Source organism: Silurus meridionalis, chromosome 1 (genome assembly GCF_014805685.1).
Source record: "Silurus meridionalis isolate SWU-2019-XX chromosome 1, ASM1480568v1, whole genome shotgun sequence".
NCBI lineage: Eukaryota > Metazoa > Chordata > Actinopteri > Siluriformes > Siluridae > Silurus > Silurus meridionalis.
The window spans coordinates 33,729,083-33,745,821 of record NC_060884.1 but is presented as its reverse complement, the minus strand read 5'-3'; the positions used below and the strand labels follow the sequence as shown (position 1 = coordinate 33,745,821).

The window sequence follows — 16,739 nt, the reverse complement described above, 5'->3', positions numbered from 1 at the left end:
TTGGATCGGACCACACAGACCAGCCTTCACTCCCCACGTGCATCAATGAGCCTCGGCCGCCCACGACTCTGTCGCCAATTTATTGCGGTCAAACTCGCTCCTTGCGCTTGCCAATTTTTTTTTGCTTCTAACACATCAAATTTAAGGACAAAATGTTCCCTTGCTGGTTAATAAATATATCCACCACTAACAGGAGCCATGATGAAGAGATGATCAGCGTTATTATAATGCCATAACATTATCCCTGGTTGGTGAAGCTTCTCAGCTGTATGAATGAGATAAACGTAAGTGGCTCTGGATAAGTATAAGGGTGTCTGTGAAATGTTATACATGTAAAATGTAATGTACTAATCTCATTAATTAGCTGGTTACCGGTTTTATTAACTAGCCGACTGATAGCATTAACCAGCTTACTGCAAATTTTAAAACTTGCTAACTAACAGTCATAGTTATCAGATAACTCTCAATTTTATTAACTAGCAAGTGATTAATTTCATTAACTAGATGACTACTGCTTTTTTAACTAGCTAACTACTATTCTCATTAACTGGCTGACTACTGATATTGCTAAACTAGCTAACTATTGGTTTCTAGCCCTTAACTAGCCCTTAACCTCCAGCTGCACAGTTGTTTAACTATGATCATTTTAAGTCCCTATAAATGCTGTAAATGGAAATGAAAAGAAGCTCATCACAGAAACATTAATAAGTAAGTATAAATAATTATAAGATCTGGTTTGGTTTCTATACACTTTTATATAAAAGTGGAATCTAGTCTATGCACTTATATAAACAGGAAACAGTTTGACAGTACAATATAAGTTGGGTTTAATTTCCACTTCTTATCAGCTCCAGTGTAATGAGTACAGGATTTATAAAACATTCATCTATAATAACAGTTTACTGCCTGAAACATAGGTGGTGAAGGACACATGGAGAAATGCATTCATGGCTATTTAGAAATATAAAGTACATCAATGTGGGCCATTTAAATTAACAAAGGAAAAATGAAATGAGCTGAAGGTCTGTTTTATGAGCTACGAGTTTCATTAAACCTGCCGTAATTAAAGTCGCCTGTATCAAGGAAAAGTGAAACGACGAAAGCAGACGCAATATTATCCGCAGATCATATCGTATTAGTTGATCCGCCGCAGTTCACGGGGATTAGAGGACAGAAGGAAAAAAATGTGATCAATCCTATTCCATGTTCATATTTTCTCTGTTTTTTCAAGGCACAAATGAAAATCCCTTTCATCAGATGGCCTGAAAAACTAAAACGAAGCTAGAATCATTTTTAGACAATTATATAAAAAGAACCGTGTGATGGTAAGAAGATATTTAGGCAGTCTAATAAGGGTTTAATGGTACACGTATTCCTACCAAACTGTTTCAGTTTACGACTTTCGTTTTGGTGCACACGTGTACCAAAGGTAATTCTTTTTACGTGCGGAACATAGTAACGATCTGAGTTCCCTCACAGACGAAATAAGTGGCGGACCGCAAGTTTGTTTAGTCTCCGGCTGGGGTATAATAAAGAAACTAAAGTTTGCACAGTGTTGTAGCTACTCGCTCCACAGCAGAAATACAATTTGTTTTGTGCATATGCGAAATCGCCACTTCCTGGTTACCCAATGCAGCGCTATGGAGTTTTATGTCCAGTTTCCAAAATTTCTCTTAAAAGGAAAAATCCTGACAATTCTGCACGAAGAGGGAATGATTGAATGAAAGATGGAAGGAATGAAAACATTGGTTAAAGTATGTCGAAATAAGTAGAACAGTTAAGTAGATAATTTCTTGTAAAACACAAATCTTTATCTCTAACCTCTAACCCTATACTCATAACCTTTAACTCTATACCATGAGGTTTAAACCCCATCACCTGACCTTAACCCTAAACCGTGATGTTCAACCCTAACCTTTGGCTATAAACCCTAAACACTAACCCTACCCCTGACCCTCATCCTAACTTTAACCCCAACCAATGACCCTTAACCCGCAATCTTAACCCTAAACTTCCAACCCTTATCTTTTAACCATAAAATATAAACCAAACCCCTGGCCCTATCCCTAAACCTTTGTGTCTAACCCTAACCCTTGACCATAAACCCTAACTTCTAACCCTAACCCCTGACCCTCACTCGAACCGCAACATTTAACCCTTAACTTTAATCTCAATCTCTAACCCCTGACCCTAACACCAACTTCTACATTTTACCACCAATTCTTAACCCTAAACCCTAAACCCTAAACTCCTAACACTTAAATCAATACCCTAACCCCTGACCCTCACTCAAACTCCTACATTTAACCTTTAACTCCAAACTCTAATCTCTGGCTCCAACCCCTGACCCTAACACCAACCCCTACGTTTTAGAACGAATCCTTATCCCTAAACTCTCTACCCTAACCCCTGACCCCTAACTTTTGGAAAATATCTGAAAATAATCTGAAATTTATTGTGATAAACAGACAATCTCCCAGCAAGGCAGATGTGTTCTTAGATTAAATGATTAAATTACATTGTGATAATTAGTCATAACTATAACACATCACTGCACATGTCCATAACCTGCCGTGACATGTTTAATACATGGTTATGTCAGGTGAAGACAGAGTTCACACTAGGGGCGGTAAGTGTACTGTATGTAGCTAAGACAGTTCGATTGTTAGCATGAAGACCTTGCGCTTAGAGCAAACATTCATTTTTGTGCTGGTGGATTGCAGTGTGGTTACAAGTGCGAAAAACAAAACGAGTATAGATATATCATAAAGAAAACAAATGGGCGGGGCTCAAGTGTGACAACATAAACGTCCCGAAACTCCTCCCACATTTGCGACGTAACAGTGGAAATAACACTAATGATGGTAATAGCACCGGTGGAAAAACACAGCAGGCGTTCCCTTGTTCCAATGATTTGAAGTTTTCTCTTCATCATCTTCATCATCTTCCTTGGAAATCACACACTGACGCAGTGCAGTCCCTCGTTCAGTTCTGCAGATTTAGATGTTCCAGCCGAGGCCTATGTGAGTGGCCAGGAGGTAGCACATGCCTATCGTACACGTCATCACCATCATGGGGAAACCCAACCTGCAAAACAGAACAGGAGTTCAGCAAAACTATTGTAGAGGACTGTAAACTGTAACAGAGCCAATAAGTATGTGCGCCCCTGATTATAGCACCCATACATGCTTCTGTTTCCTCAAATGTTAAAAAACACACATTAGCAAAGAACAGAGTCTTCAATGTTTTTCAGGTCAAGGAACCCTCAGGCGATAGAGACATGGGTCAGGGACCCCCTGATATAAAAAAAAAAACAAAAAAAAAACCAACCATATTCTTCTTCTTCTTTCGGCTTCTCCCATTAGGGCCACAGCGGATCATCCGTCTCCATACCCCCCTGTCCTCTAAATCTGCCTCTTTCACCCCAACTACCTGCATGTCTTCACTCACCACATCCATAAACCTCTTTCTTGGTCTTCTTTTCCTCTTCCCTGGTGGCTCCATCCTTATTTTCCTACTAATATACCCCATGTTCCTCCTCTGCACATGTCCAAACCATCCCAATCACACCCCCATCTCAATCACACCCCCATCTCAATCAAACCCCCATCTTAATCACACATCCCTTTGTGTTTATACTTGTATACTATAGCATGTGTCTATTCTTTTATATATTTGCATTTATTTTAGTTTTTTTTTCTTTGCTGCTGTAACAAAGAAATTTTCCCACTGTGGGACGAATAAAGGGTATATCTTATCTCACCTGTTCTCCAAAAACGTCCTACATGTTCTGTCCCTCTAAAAAACTCATTTCTAGACCTGTCCATCATCGTCACTACCAACGAACATCTCAACATCTTCAGCTCTGCTACCTCCAGCTTCACCCCGTCTTTTAGTAACTCCTCCACCTTCTCCACCTCTTCTCCCTGCAACCGCACCCCTCCACTGCCCTCTCTCTCATTCACACACATGTACTCTGTCTTACTCCTACTGAATTTCATTCCCCTTCTCTCCAGCGTGTACCTCCACCTCTCCAGGCTCTTCTCAACCTGCTCCCTACTCTCACCACAAATCACAATATCATCCACAAACATCATAGTCTGTGGAGACACCTGTCTGACCTTGTCCTTCAATCTGTCCATCACCATTGCAAACAGGAAAGGGCTCAGAGCCGATCCTTGATCCCAACCTCCACCTTGAACCAGTCTGTCATTCCCACTGCATACTTCACTGCTGTCACACTGTCCTCATACATGTCCTGCATCTTCTGATCACATACTTCTCTGACACACCAGACTTCCTCATACAATACCACAACTCCTCTCTCCACCCTGTCGTACGCTTTCTCTAAATCCACAAACACACAATGCAACTCCTTCTGACCTTCTCTATACTTCTCCATCAACATCCTCAAAGCAAATAATGCATCTGTGGTGCTCTTCCTCAGCATAAAACAATACTGTTGCTCACAGACTGTTTCTCTCAGCCTGGCTTCCACTACTCTTTCCCATAACTTCATGGTGTGACTGATCAACTTTATTCCCCTGTAGTTACTGCAGGTCTGCACATCTCCCTTATTCTTAAAGATCAGTACCAGCACACTCCTTCTCCATTCCTCAGGAATCTTCTCACCTTCCAGAATATTGTTGAAATGATTCAAGAGAAAAATAAAGGGACCTAAAGACACACGGCCAAAGATCTGTGGACACCTGAGCATAAGATTACTTGCGTATGTGCTCTTTGAACATTCCATTCCACATCGAGTCCCAATTCGCCATTATATTACGCTCCACTCTTCTGGGAAGATGTTCCACTAGACTTTGTGGATATTGGTGTGAGATTCATTCAGCCACAAATGCATCAGTAAAGTCAGGTACTGATGTAGGTGAGATGAAGATGTTTGCAGTGTTAAGCCGAGTTGGAGCTTCCAAATACATCTAAAGAGGTCTGATGCAATTGTGTGTCTTCAACTGGCAATTTGCAGAAAACAAAACGCATACAACTCAAACAGTCGAGTGTGCCAATACTTTTGGGCATTGTTCATATTTGCTAATTCTTTGTTAACCCTGGTTTCATATTGAAAAGCAGCTCATAAGTAGAAGAAGAAAAGAAAAAAGTATACATTTTCTAGCTGTAACTTAAAGTGATGAGGGTTAAATATCAGCAGGACTGAAGGTCTTTATAACAAGGACTTCTGAGTGCTGAGTTTGATGTCTGAGCAGATGTCAGGGTTTGAAAGCGACTTTTGAAAGCTGGAGAAAAACCTTCATCCCTCTGATGTACGCTGCTTTCATGCTCTTCATAATGGTCATCTATTTTCAGAGACATTTTCAGGACAGCCTTTTATACACTCGCCCGTGGTGATGTTCTTCCATCGAGAGTGTAATTATGACGAGGTCGTGCAACGAGATCGCCGTCGTTCAACGTCCCTCTGTCCACGATTTAACTACGCAGTGTTCCAGTAGGACGTTTTTCAGTGCATCTCAGAGCACAAACCAAGCCATGAAGTCCAAGGAATTGTCTGTAGACCTCTGAGACAGGATTGCATTGAGACACAGATCTGGGGATGAGGGACAGAAAGATTTCTGCAGCATTGAAGGTCACAATGAGCACAGTGTCCTCCATCATGCGTAAATGGAAGAAGTTTGGATCCACCAGGATTCTTCAGAAAAATGCAGCATATTTTTTTTTTTTTTTTACAAATTTCGGGACCTTAACTTTCCACACTTTCCACAATGTCATCTTTCAGACTCAAGTCCATACATTACTTACAGTAGACGTGGTGTAAAAAGGGGCGGGGCTTCTGTGACTTTAAATTTAATGAGTTAAAAAACACAGAGGCCACTGTCAATCATTCCCTAATTGTACCATATGTTGATAGGATTGTCATTGGAGCATTTTAGAAATCCTCCCTAATATTTGCAAACCACGAAGTGCATTTCTCAAAACCACGTTGAGTTTCTTACAAAAGTTTTCTTAAAATCCTCAAGTAAGTATTTGTGTGAAAGAACATCTCAGTCCCATCAGAATGATGAGTTCTTTTGTTATTTTTTACAGACAAGATCATGATGTCAGTGTGACCCTGCACAGATTCAGTGTTTCCTGATCAGGCTGAATTTCTTCTGTACCACATTTACGAATCTCAACAGCACAAATGTATTTATTTGATTTATTATTGATTGAAGAGACCGAACAGGATTCACACTTTTACTCTTTTAGTGTTCGTTCGTTTCCTGGTTGTTTATTTATTTTTAGAATTTGTAATTCTGTGATTCGCCAATTTAAGGTTCATGAGATTCACCTTTGACCTCTTTTAGAGAAGGAGTTGATTATTGGTTGATCTGATGTCGTTCACTCGCTTTCATCAGTGACATTCAAGATTCAACTGCACAATTCATCATTTCAACACATTTACAATAAAAAGTAGAATAGATATTTTAGATGACAGATTCTGACAAATGGTTTAAACATTTTACATTTAATAACTTATACAGTGAACTGATGCTGAGATGTTTTGGGGGTTAAAACTATTCAGGTGAAACCAGTAGAATATATTTTGATGAACATCATACAAGGAACTGATAATGTATCACAGCTTTATCTAGAGTTCTCTATAGTAATGCACATTGAGATAGACAGACAGACAGACAGACAGACAGACAGACAGACAGACAGACAGAAATAGATAAATAAATAGATAGATAGATAGATAGATAGATAGATAGATAGATAGATAGATAGATAGATAGATAGATAGATAGATAGATAGATAGATAGATAGATAGATAGACAGACAGACAGACAGACAGACAGACAGACAGAGAGAGAGAGAGAGAGAGAGAGAGAGAGAGAGAGAGAGATAGATAGATAGATAGATAGATAGATAGATAGATAGATAGATAGATAGATAGATAGATAGATAGATAGATAGATAGATAGATAGATAGATAGATGAGTAAATCAGTGAACGATGGGAAACTGCTCCACAGCACACTTCATTCAGTTTGTTGTAGGAATGGGTGTTTATGTGAAAGCCATCAGCAGGAGTGACTGTTAATGACGCTGTATTAAAGACTTCTTAGTTCATTTTCGACAGTAAAAGTGACTCGACACTTATTTAGCAGCAGCAGCAGTAAAGACGCAATCGTCTACTGATACTCAACAGTCTGTTCAGTTCATGAAATTAGACAAAGAGCACGATGTTCTGCCACTACTGAAGAGAGATCTTATCTACACATGCATGTGAAAATATCTATATCATACTGTTGTGTGTTACTGTTTATTACCTCCTGGTCAGTGTGATTGCTGTATTGTGATTGGCTGGAAGGAGTTTAGGTGTGAATAGTGGATTGTGATTGGCTGGAAGGAGTTCAGGTGTGAATAGTGGATTGTGATTGGCTGGAAGGAGTTCAGGTGTGAATAGTGGATTGTGATTGGCTGGAAGGAGTTTAGGTGTGAATGCTGGATTGTGATTGGCTGGAAGGAGTTTAGGTGTGAATAGTGGATTGTGATTGGCTGGAAGGAGTTCAGGTGTGAATGCTGGATTGTGATTGGCTGGAAGGAGTTCAGGTGTGAATGCTGGATTATGATTGGCTGAAAGGAGTTCAGGTGTGAATAGTGGATTGTGATTGGCTGGAAGGAGTTCAGGTGTGAATAGTGGATTGTGATTGGCTGGAAGGAGTTCAGGTGTGAATAGTGGATTGTGATTGGCTGGAAGGAGTTTAGGTGTGAATAGTGGATTGTGATTGGCTGGAAGGAGTTCAGGTGTGAATAGTGGATTGTGATTGGCTGGAAGGAGTTCAGGTGTGAATAGTGGATCGTGATTGGCTGGAAGGAGTTCAGGTGTGAATAGTGGATTGTGATTGGCTGGAAGGAGTTCAGGTGTGAATAGTGGATTGTGATTGGCTGGAAGGAGTTTAGGTGTGAATGCTGGATTGTGATTGGCTGGAAGGAGTTTAGGTGTGAATAGTGGATTGTGATTGGCTGGAAGGAGTTCAGGTGTGAATGCTGGATTGTGATTGGCTGGAAGGAGTTCAGGTGTGAATGCTGGATTATGATTGGCTGAAAGGAGTTCAGGTGTGAATAGTGGATTGTGATTGGCTGGAAGGAGTTCAGGTGTGAATAGTGGATTGTGATTGGCTGGAAGGAGTTCAGGTGTGAATAGTGGATTGTGATTGGCTGGAAGGAGTTTAGGTGTGAATAGTGGATTGTGATTGGCTGGAAGGAGTTCAGGTGTGAATGCTGGATTGTAATTGGCTGGAAGGAGTTCAGGTGTGAATGCTGGATTATGATTGGCTGGAAGGAGTTCAGGTGTGAATGCTGGATTGTGATTGGCTGGAAGGAGTTCAGGTGTGAATGCTGGATTGTGATTGGCTGGAAGGAGTTGGTGTGAGTTCACAGCCTTGAACACACAGGTAGATGGTGATCAGTTTAACGAATGCGCTGCTCAGACACACATTTTTACTGAGCTTTATGGAGGAGTTTTGCATGTGGTGGAACTTCTATGGTGAATATGGAGATTTTAATAAGCATTTTTAGGCACAGGATAAATTTGGAGATGAATTAGAGAAGAAAATATGAAATAGAACAAAACACAGCACCAGGAGATACTCCAATAGATTCATTATTAGTAGAGACACTGCACAAAATAAGTATGTAAATAGATGTCATTTTTTGCACTACTTTATCTCCTGGTGTGAAGACGGTGGTGAGACCTTCGTTGTACGGTTTTGAGACAGTGGCATAGATGAAAAGACAGCAGGTGGAGATGGAGATGCTGAGATTTTCATCGAGAGTGAATGAGGATTGAGTATAAACAGGATTTGAAATAAGTTTATTAGAAGGACCAGGCAGGTAGGACGTTTTGAAGACACGGTGAGAGAGATGGTTTGGTCATGTGCAGAGGAGGAACATGGGGCATATCAGTAGAAGAATGTTGAGGAAGGAGGAAAAAAAGAAGGTCAATGAGGAGGTTTATGGCTGTGTTGAGAGAAGACATGCAGGTGGTTGGTATGAAAGAAGAAGATGAAGAGGACAGAGTGGAATAGAGACAGATGATCCGCTGTGGTGACCCCTAACAGGAGCAGAAGAAAGAAAGAAGACTTTTTCTGTGTGTGGTTTGGAGCAGCAGAATTCAGCAGAATATGTGAGTCGTATATACACGTTTTTCATCCTCCTGTCCTTCTTTCCTTTATCCTTTACCAACCAATTCTCTTACCTACTTTTTTCCTTTCCTTCTTCCTTCCTTCATTCATTCATTTTTTTCTCTACTCCTTCCTACCTTCCTACCTTAGTTCCTTCCTTTCATCCTTCCTTCCTTCTGTCCTTCAGTCTTTCTTTCCTTCTGTCATTTTTCACTTCATTCTTTTTTTCATTCTTTTCTTTGTGACTTATTTTCTTCATTCTATCATTCTTTATATTTTTTTCCTTCAAGCAACTGAATTAATGATCATATCATTTTTATGTTAATTTTCCCATTATTTATTTTAAATTGAGCAATTTAGGAACTGATTTATTTTCTACAATACAATAAAATCATTCAAATTAACAGTTAAAAAAAGAAATTGTTATTATTGTTAATATTAATAATAATAATAATAATAATAATAATATTTTTATTATTATTATTATTATTATTATTATTAATAATAATAATAATAATAATAATAATAATAATAATAATAATAATAATAATAATAATGATAATATTATTAATAATAATAATAATAATAATAATAATAATAATAATAATAATAATAATATTATTAATAATAATAATAATAATAATAATAATAATAATAATAATAAAAATATATTGCAGATTATTTTGATCCATTCAGTCAGTTTTGCTCTGAAAGTTTGAACTTGTCAGTGCTGGGAAATGACCGTGGTATAAAGTGATAATAATCCACAGATAAATGTGAAGCCACTTCACCTTGGAAATGATGTTTTGATTATTTATAAGAGAAGCAATTCCATTCTATAATTCAATCTTTATGATTAACCTCAACAGCGATGGAACTAAAATGAATGGAGATTCGGTGATACCCAGATGAGGATGGGTTCCCCTTTTTAAGTCTGGTTCTGGTGTAAGGTTTCTTCCTCATGCCATGTTCGGAGGTTCTTCTTTTGCCAGTACTGATAAAATAATTATAAAACACGATGTTCTTGCCACAAAAAAGTTCATCAGGCTCTGAACTGGTCACCTTTTGAACATCATAAGTGAAATGGTACATTTACATACATGGAACTTATCCGGAACGACTTATAATTTTTTAGATGAATGAGCAGTTGAGAGTTAAGGGCCTTGCTCAAGGGCCCAGCAGTGGCATACTGATGGTGCTGGGATTAAAACTCATGATCTTCTGATCAGGAATCAAACATTAAGCTACCACTTCCCCAGTATTGACAAATCTTTCTGTAGAAGAATGTCTGTAGAAAGTTCTCCCACCATTTTTAACCCCTTAATCCAATGCTAAGTTCCAGTGTCTATTTGTCTAATGGAATTCTTGCTCATTTCCAGACCACTGATTGGTTGTTATCATTGAAGTGTTTTTTTGTTGTTGTTCTGCTCAGGATAAAGGCTCAATATAAAAGCAGTTCTCATTCTGCTCCTTTCCCAGTGCTTCATATCGAAGCTTCACAAAAGGTTGTGGATTTCTGATTTGTCCACTCCAGCACCATCCTGTACCTGAGAGTTTATTCACATCCCCGAGACGAGATGTTTATTGTGTAGTCATGACGAGGACGAATCGAGGTCGTTTCTCATCTGCCTCACGAGTTTGTAGATCACACGTCGCTTTTTCCATTTCCATCCATGAAATTTTCATGAAGTCTGTTTTGTTCACATCAGAGTTACTAATAGAAAGTGCAGCTCTCCGGTCCGAATGTGAATCTCAGCTGAAGTGTAAAAGACTGATGGAGCTGCTGAAAGTGCGCTGGACATCAATTTAGCGGAAACGAACAGGTTCTGAGAGTGGAGAAAGATGGGGCTGAAAAGAAGAGATGAAGGGAGGATCTGGGGGTAAAAAAGGTAAAAGCAACTAGATCACTAGAGCAAATGGAAAGGATGGAGTGAAGGGCTGAGTGCTGAAGAGTGTATATACTGAAATAGGATTAAGAGATCTCAGGAAATGGAGAGAGAGAGAGAGAGAAAGAGAGCGAGAGAGAGAGAGAGAGAGGGAGAGGGATAGAGAGAGAGAGGAAGAGGGAGAGGGAGAGGGAGAGATAGAGAGAGTGGTGGGAGAGAGAGAGAGAGAAAGAGGGAGGGACAGAGAAAGAGGGAGGGGAGAGAGGAGAGAGAGTGAGGGAAAGGGGAGTGAGAGTGAGAGAGTTAGAAAGAGAGGAAAGAATGAAGAGAGAGAGAAAGAGAGAGAGGAAGAAGAGTGAGAGAAGAGAGAGAGAAAGAGGAAGGAGAGAGAGGAAGAAACAGAGAGGGGAAGGGAGGGGAGAGAGAGAGAGAGAGAGAGAGAGAGAGGAGGGCGAGAGAGAGGGAGGAACAGAGAGAGGGCAAGGGAGGGGGAGAGAGAGAGAGAGAAAGAGGAAGGGAGAGAGAGAGGGAGAAACAGAGAGAGGGGAAGGGAGGGGAGAGAGAGAGAGAGAGAGAGAGAGAGGATTTGACTCCCTAAAGCTTGAATAAATGGTGTTATATCTGAGGCACATTGCAGAAATCCAGGACGTTTTTCTGTGTTTATTTAAAAAGACGTATATTTCTTGGCTCATAAGTATTAGGGATCTGCATCTCTGTCATTGAGGCTGATGTGATTTGTAATCAACGATACGACACATTCATTAATCTTTCATATAAAGCAGCTACAGATGTGATACGATAAGATTCACCTCATTACCATAAAATAAAACCAGACGTTCTTTTCCTGTTGTGTCTGCAGGAAGTTACAGCTCTACCTCTGCCATGTTAATCTGGATTCTATGTGACTCTCAGGACACGCCTCCGTCTCCGTAGTGTTGCGATACGTCATGTTCACGTAGCAGCAGCGGTGCTGAGAGAACGTGCTCGACAAGTCAGGACTTCCTGTGGGACTGATGGCGGTAAAAACAGGTGCGATATTCAGACACAGAGCAAAAGTAAATGCCCCGCTACAGTATGAGTTTTAAGGATAAGATCTAACAGGATCAGATGTGACGTATGAAAATATAGACTTTATGTGAATATGAAGTTTCCTTCCCTCCTTCCTCTCTCCCAATCCTTCCCCTCCGTCTTTTTCCTCCTTCCCTTTCCCTTCTATCCTTTATTCTTTACTTATTTTTATTCTATTCTTCTTTCCTTCCTTATTTTCCTCCCTTTCTTTACATTTTGTCCCAATTGGTACTGATCTCTGTCCATATTTATTTCTCTCTTTATATTCCCTCCATCATCCCTTCATTTTACTTTAAACTTTTCATTCTGTTTACATTGACAGTGTTTAGCAGACGCCCTGATCCAGAGCAGGTGAGGGATAAGGAACTTACTCAGTGGTATCTTGGTGGTGCTGCTATCTGAGTTCATAAGTTTCTGATCAGAGGTCCAATATCTTACCCACTACCACTTCCCTTCTTCCCACTGAAAGAGCGACGATGAGACCGGGATTAATCTAAGACGAAAACTCGGTCTTTCTCTTGGTGCTGTAAGCTGCTGGATGCTAATGATGTGATGAATGGTATGATGGAGAAGCTGAGATGTTCACCATCATCCCTTACTGCACTCACTGCTCTTTAACACAGGCCGCAGATGGTTTGGGTTTGGATCACCATCATTGTTCTACATGGCAGCGGTAAGTGCACGCACGCGCGCACACACATGCACACACACACACATACACATACACACACACGGCCAACTGCGAGCGCCAAAGTGGCCTGGCAGCACGAGTGAAAGAGAATCGATGTAATCCAAGTCCGAGATTCTCTCTGATTACACAGTCAGGAAAATGTGCATGTACAGACTCACCAAGTGAGGGAGAGGAGGGGGTTAGGGGGTGTTGGGAGTTGTTAGGGAGATTGTTGGGTGGTTGTTAGGGAGGTTGTTGTGGGGTTGTTAGGGGGGGTTGTTGGGTGGTTGTTAGGAAGGTTGTTGGGGAGGGGTTGTTATGAAGGTTGTTGGGGAGGTTGTTGGGGGTTGTTAGAAGGGTTGGTTGGGGGTTGTTGGGGAGGCTGTTAGAAGGGTTGGTTGGGGGTTGTTGGGGAGGTTGTTAGAAGGGTTGGTTGGGGGTTGTTGGGGAGGTTGTTAGAAGGGTTGGTTGGGGGTTGTTGGGGAGGTTGTTAGAAGGGTTGGTTGGGGGTTGTTGGGGAGGCTGTTAGAAGGGTTGGTTGGGGGTTGTTGTGGAGGTTGTTGGGGGTTGTTTCAAACTGATTCAACTGATTAAAAAAAAAGTAAATGTTATTTGCAATAAATATGATAAAAGGTATAATATATTTGATATAAATTAAAGTTTTTTGTTTTGTTGCTCTACTTTAAGTTAAAAAAAAAAAAAAAAAAAAACTGAAAAACAGCAGTAAAATGAGCAGGAGTTTGGACTGAATGCGGACATCAGCTCAGCTGTTTATTCCACTTTATTTTTTGCTGATTCAGGAGTTTTTGGAGAAGTGGAAAAGGTTCTGCTCTCAGACTCTATTATTACTGAGTTATATAAGATGTGGATTCTGTCTCTGAGGAGTTTTTTCAAGACCCGTAAACAGAACGACCTTCTGGTAAAAAGCTTTGGACTGGATATACATCACACTGGTAGAGAGAGAGAGAGAGAGAGAGAGAGAGAGAGAGAGAGAGAGTGTTCGTGAAGTTCAGATATAGTCATATTTCAGTAATTTTTTCCTGTTTTAGTTGCATTTTCCTATGAGCAAAGGATTTATAATATCCACAGTACGGCTAAAAGTTGGGTGACTCCTCAGCATAAGGTTTTTTATTTATCTCCTTTCACATTTAGTCTCCATTTGCTCTTATAGTCACCTTCACTCTTCTCTAAAGATGTTCCACTAGTTTTTATGGAGATTTGTGAAGATTCATTCAAGAAAAGAAAAGAAAAGAAAAGAAAAGAAAAGAAAAGAAAAGAAAAGAAAAGAAAAGAAAAGAAAAGAAAAGAAAAGAAAAGAAAAGAAAAGAAAAGAAAAGAAAAGAAAAGAAATATCTCACAGAAGGGTTCAGTTTTAATGTTTTTTTTTTTTTTTTTTTAGCTAGGATTAGGCCACGCCCACTTTGGGTTTATATCTAAATAAAGCTACTTAGCGCATTAAACTGGAACAGCTATAGAGCTATAGACTGTTCTTTACACACACACACACACACACACACACACACACACACACACACACACACGAGCTACACCCTGCAAAGGCTTACATCACCTGATTAGCATGTAGCTATCTATCATCGTATGCTACGTAGCTAGGGTATTGGCTTCTGCAGTATTTTTTTACAGCGATGTGATTCATTATTAATAGTTCAGCTTTATTATATGCTATGATATTAAAAAAAGTTGAACGCAACAGAACCTGAATGCAAAAAGTGGGCAGGGCAAAGACAAAGATCGTTCCTTTAAGTATGAAAAACACGAATGACTTCTCGCCTTTTATGATGATGGAGTGAAAACGGAGTAAATGGTCACATGGTGTGAATTTGTGAAATATACAGTACACCACCACTCCTTTTAACGCTCAGCTGACATTTTCCCCACAGGCTCTGCCCACACGCTGGGGCAAACCGAGCCCCTTTACCTCGCAGAGCTCGGGCTTTATAGCACACAGCGTGCTGTTCATCAGCATGGAGACTGCAGAAGGTCACACACACAATACTTTCTTAACACCATCTTCTTGTACAGTGTTAGCTTTACTCCATGTGATTTACTTCTGGACCCAAAGGGGTGCCAAAACTTAAAAAAACAGCACTGGAATTGTGAAGCAGGAAAGTCTTTGGAATCTGGACTTTTCCATGGTCCAACAGTACAATTCTGCTGAAACTAGATCTTCCAGAAACTGATCCATGTGTCACACATGACATTGTGACGGCCATTTTGAGACGCGAACATGAGACTGAATCAGAGTCTGTGCTTCATGAATGCCATTTTATTTCCTTTAAATTAATAATCAGCCACCGTAGCACACTCTACTACACCTCTGTCATGCGGCCTCATAGCCTGGTTAGTTAGCTAGCTACAATATGGACCAGCTAGCAAGAAAACATTTGCAGATCTCAGCAGATTTTTGTCTTTTCACGTCTAGAAAGGATAAACCAAGTCATTTTGGTTGCACAAGCCAGTGCACTCTTAGTGCCGGTCCCAAACTCGGATAAATGGGGAGGAGCACTAGGAGTGCACTGGCTTGTGCAACCCTAATGACTGGGTTTATTCTTTCTAGAATCCTCTTTAGGGGTGATTCTGAAGGAAGAGTACAGTTAGAGTGTAGTGGAGGTGAAGAGAGTTTCTGATAGGGTGATGAATGTGAAGCTGGAAGTTGAAGAGGTGATGATAAATGTCATCAGTGCCTATGCTCCACAAGTGGGTTGTGAGATGGAGAGGAAGTAAAAATTCTGGAGTGAGTTAGATGAAGTGGTAAAAGGTGAACCTAGGAATGATTGGGGCAGACTTTAATGGGCATGTAGGTGAAGGGAACAGAGGTGATGAGGAGGTGATGGTAGGTATGGTTTTAAGGAGAGGAATGTGGAAGGGCAGATGGTGGTAGATTTTGCTAAAAGGATGGAAATGGCAGTGGTGAATACGAATTGTAAGAAGAAGGAGGATCATAGAGTGACATATAAGAGTGGAGGAAGGTGCACACAGGTGGACTATGTTCTATGTATGAGATGCAACCTGAAGGAGATTGGAGACTGTAAGGTGTTGGCGGGGGACAGTGTAGCTAGACAGCATCGGATGGTGGTCTGTAGGATGGTTTTGGAGGTGAAGAAGAAGAGGAGGAGAGTGAAGACTGAAAGTAGAATAAGATGGTGGAAACTGAAGGAGGAAGATTGTAGTGTGAGGTTCAGTGAAAAGGTCAGACAAGAGCTCGGTGGTGGTGAAGAGGTGCTGGATGATTGTGGAACCACTGCAGGAGTGATGAGGGAGACAGTTAGAAAGGTACTTGGTGTGACATCTGGAAATAGAAAGGAAGACAAAGAGACATGGTGGTGGAATGAGGAAGTGCAGGAGACCAGAAGGAGAAAGAGGTTGAAGAAACAGAATTGGGATCAACAGAGTGATGAGAAAAGTAGGCAGGAGTACAAGGAGATGCGGCAGCAGGTAAAGAGGGATGTGGCGAAAGCCAAGGAAAAGGCATATGAGGAGCTGTAGGAGACGTGGGACACTGAGGAAGGAGAAAAGGATTTGTAGCGATTGGCCAGGCAGAGGAACCGAGCTGGGAAGGATGTGCTGCAAGTTAGCGCAACAAAGGATGGAGATGGAAATGTGTTGTGAGGAGAGTGTGTTGAGAAGGTGGAGGGGATATTCTGAGCATCTGATGAATGAGGAAAATGAGAGAGAGAGAAGGTTGGATGATGTGGAGATGGTGAAGCTCCTGCTGGATAGGATTAGTAAGGAGAAAGTGAGAGCACCGATGAAGAGGATGAAGAGTGGAAAGTCGGTTGGACCAGATGAGATTACAGTAGAAGCGTGGAGATGTTTAGGTGAGGTGCAGTGGAGTTTTTAATTCAGATTATTTAACACAATTCAGGAAGGTAAGAAGATTCCTGAGGAATGGAGAAGGAGTGTGCTGGTACTGATCTTTAAGAAGACCTGCAGTAACTACAGGGGAATTAA

The 16,739-nt window shown here is 40.6% G+C and overlaps 1 protein-coding gene and 1 long non-coding RNA gene across 4 annotated transcripts in view; one reads left to right on the top strand and one right to left on the bottom strand.

Moving 5' to 3' along the window:
• Positions 1–752: 752 nt before the first annotated feature.
• Positions 753–16,739, bottom strand: part of oca2 (oculocutaneous albinism II) — a 113,847-nt gene continuing 97,860 nt past the window's right edge. For all 3 annotated transcript variants that reach the window (XM_046853436.1, XM_046853614.1, XM_046853529.1), the window contains one exon: positions 753–3,087. In XM_046853436.1, the coding sequence (XP_046709392.1) occupies positions 3,000–3,087 (88 nt within the window). In that variant the 3' untranslated portion in view covers positions 753–2,999. The remainder of the gene's footprint in view (positions 3,088–16,739) is intronic.
• LOC124388728 lies at positions 11,931–12,764 on the top strand. The gene is made up of 3 exons (XR_006926465.1): positions 11,931–12,058; positions 12,420–12,448; positions 12,567–12,764. It is a non-coding gene; the product is annotated as an uncharacterized LOC124388728 (long non-coding RNA).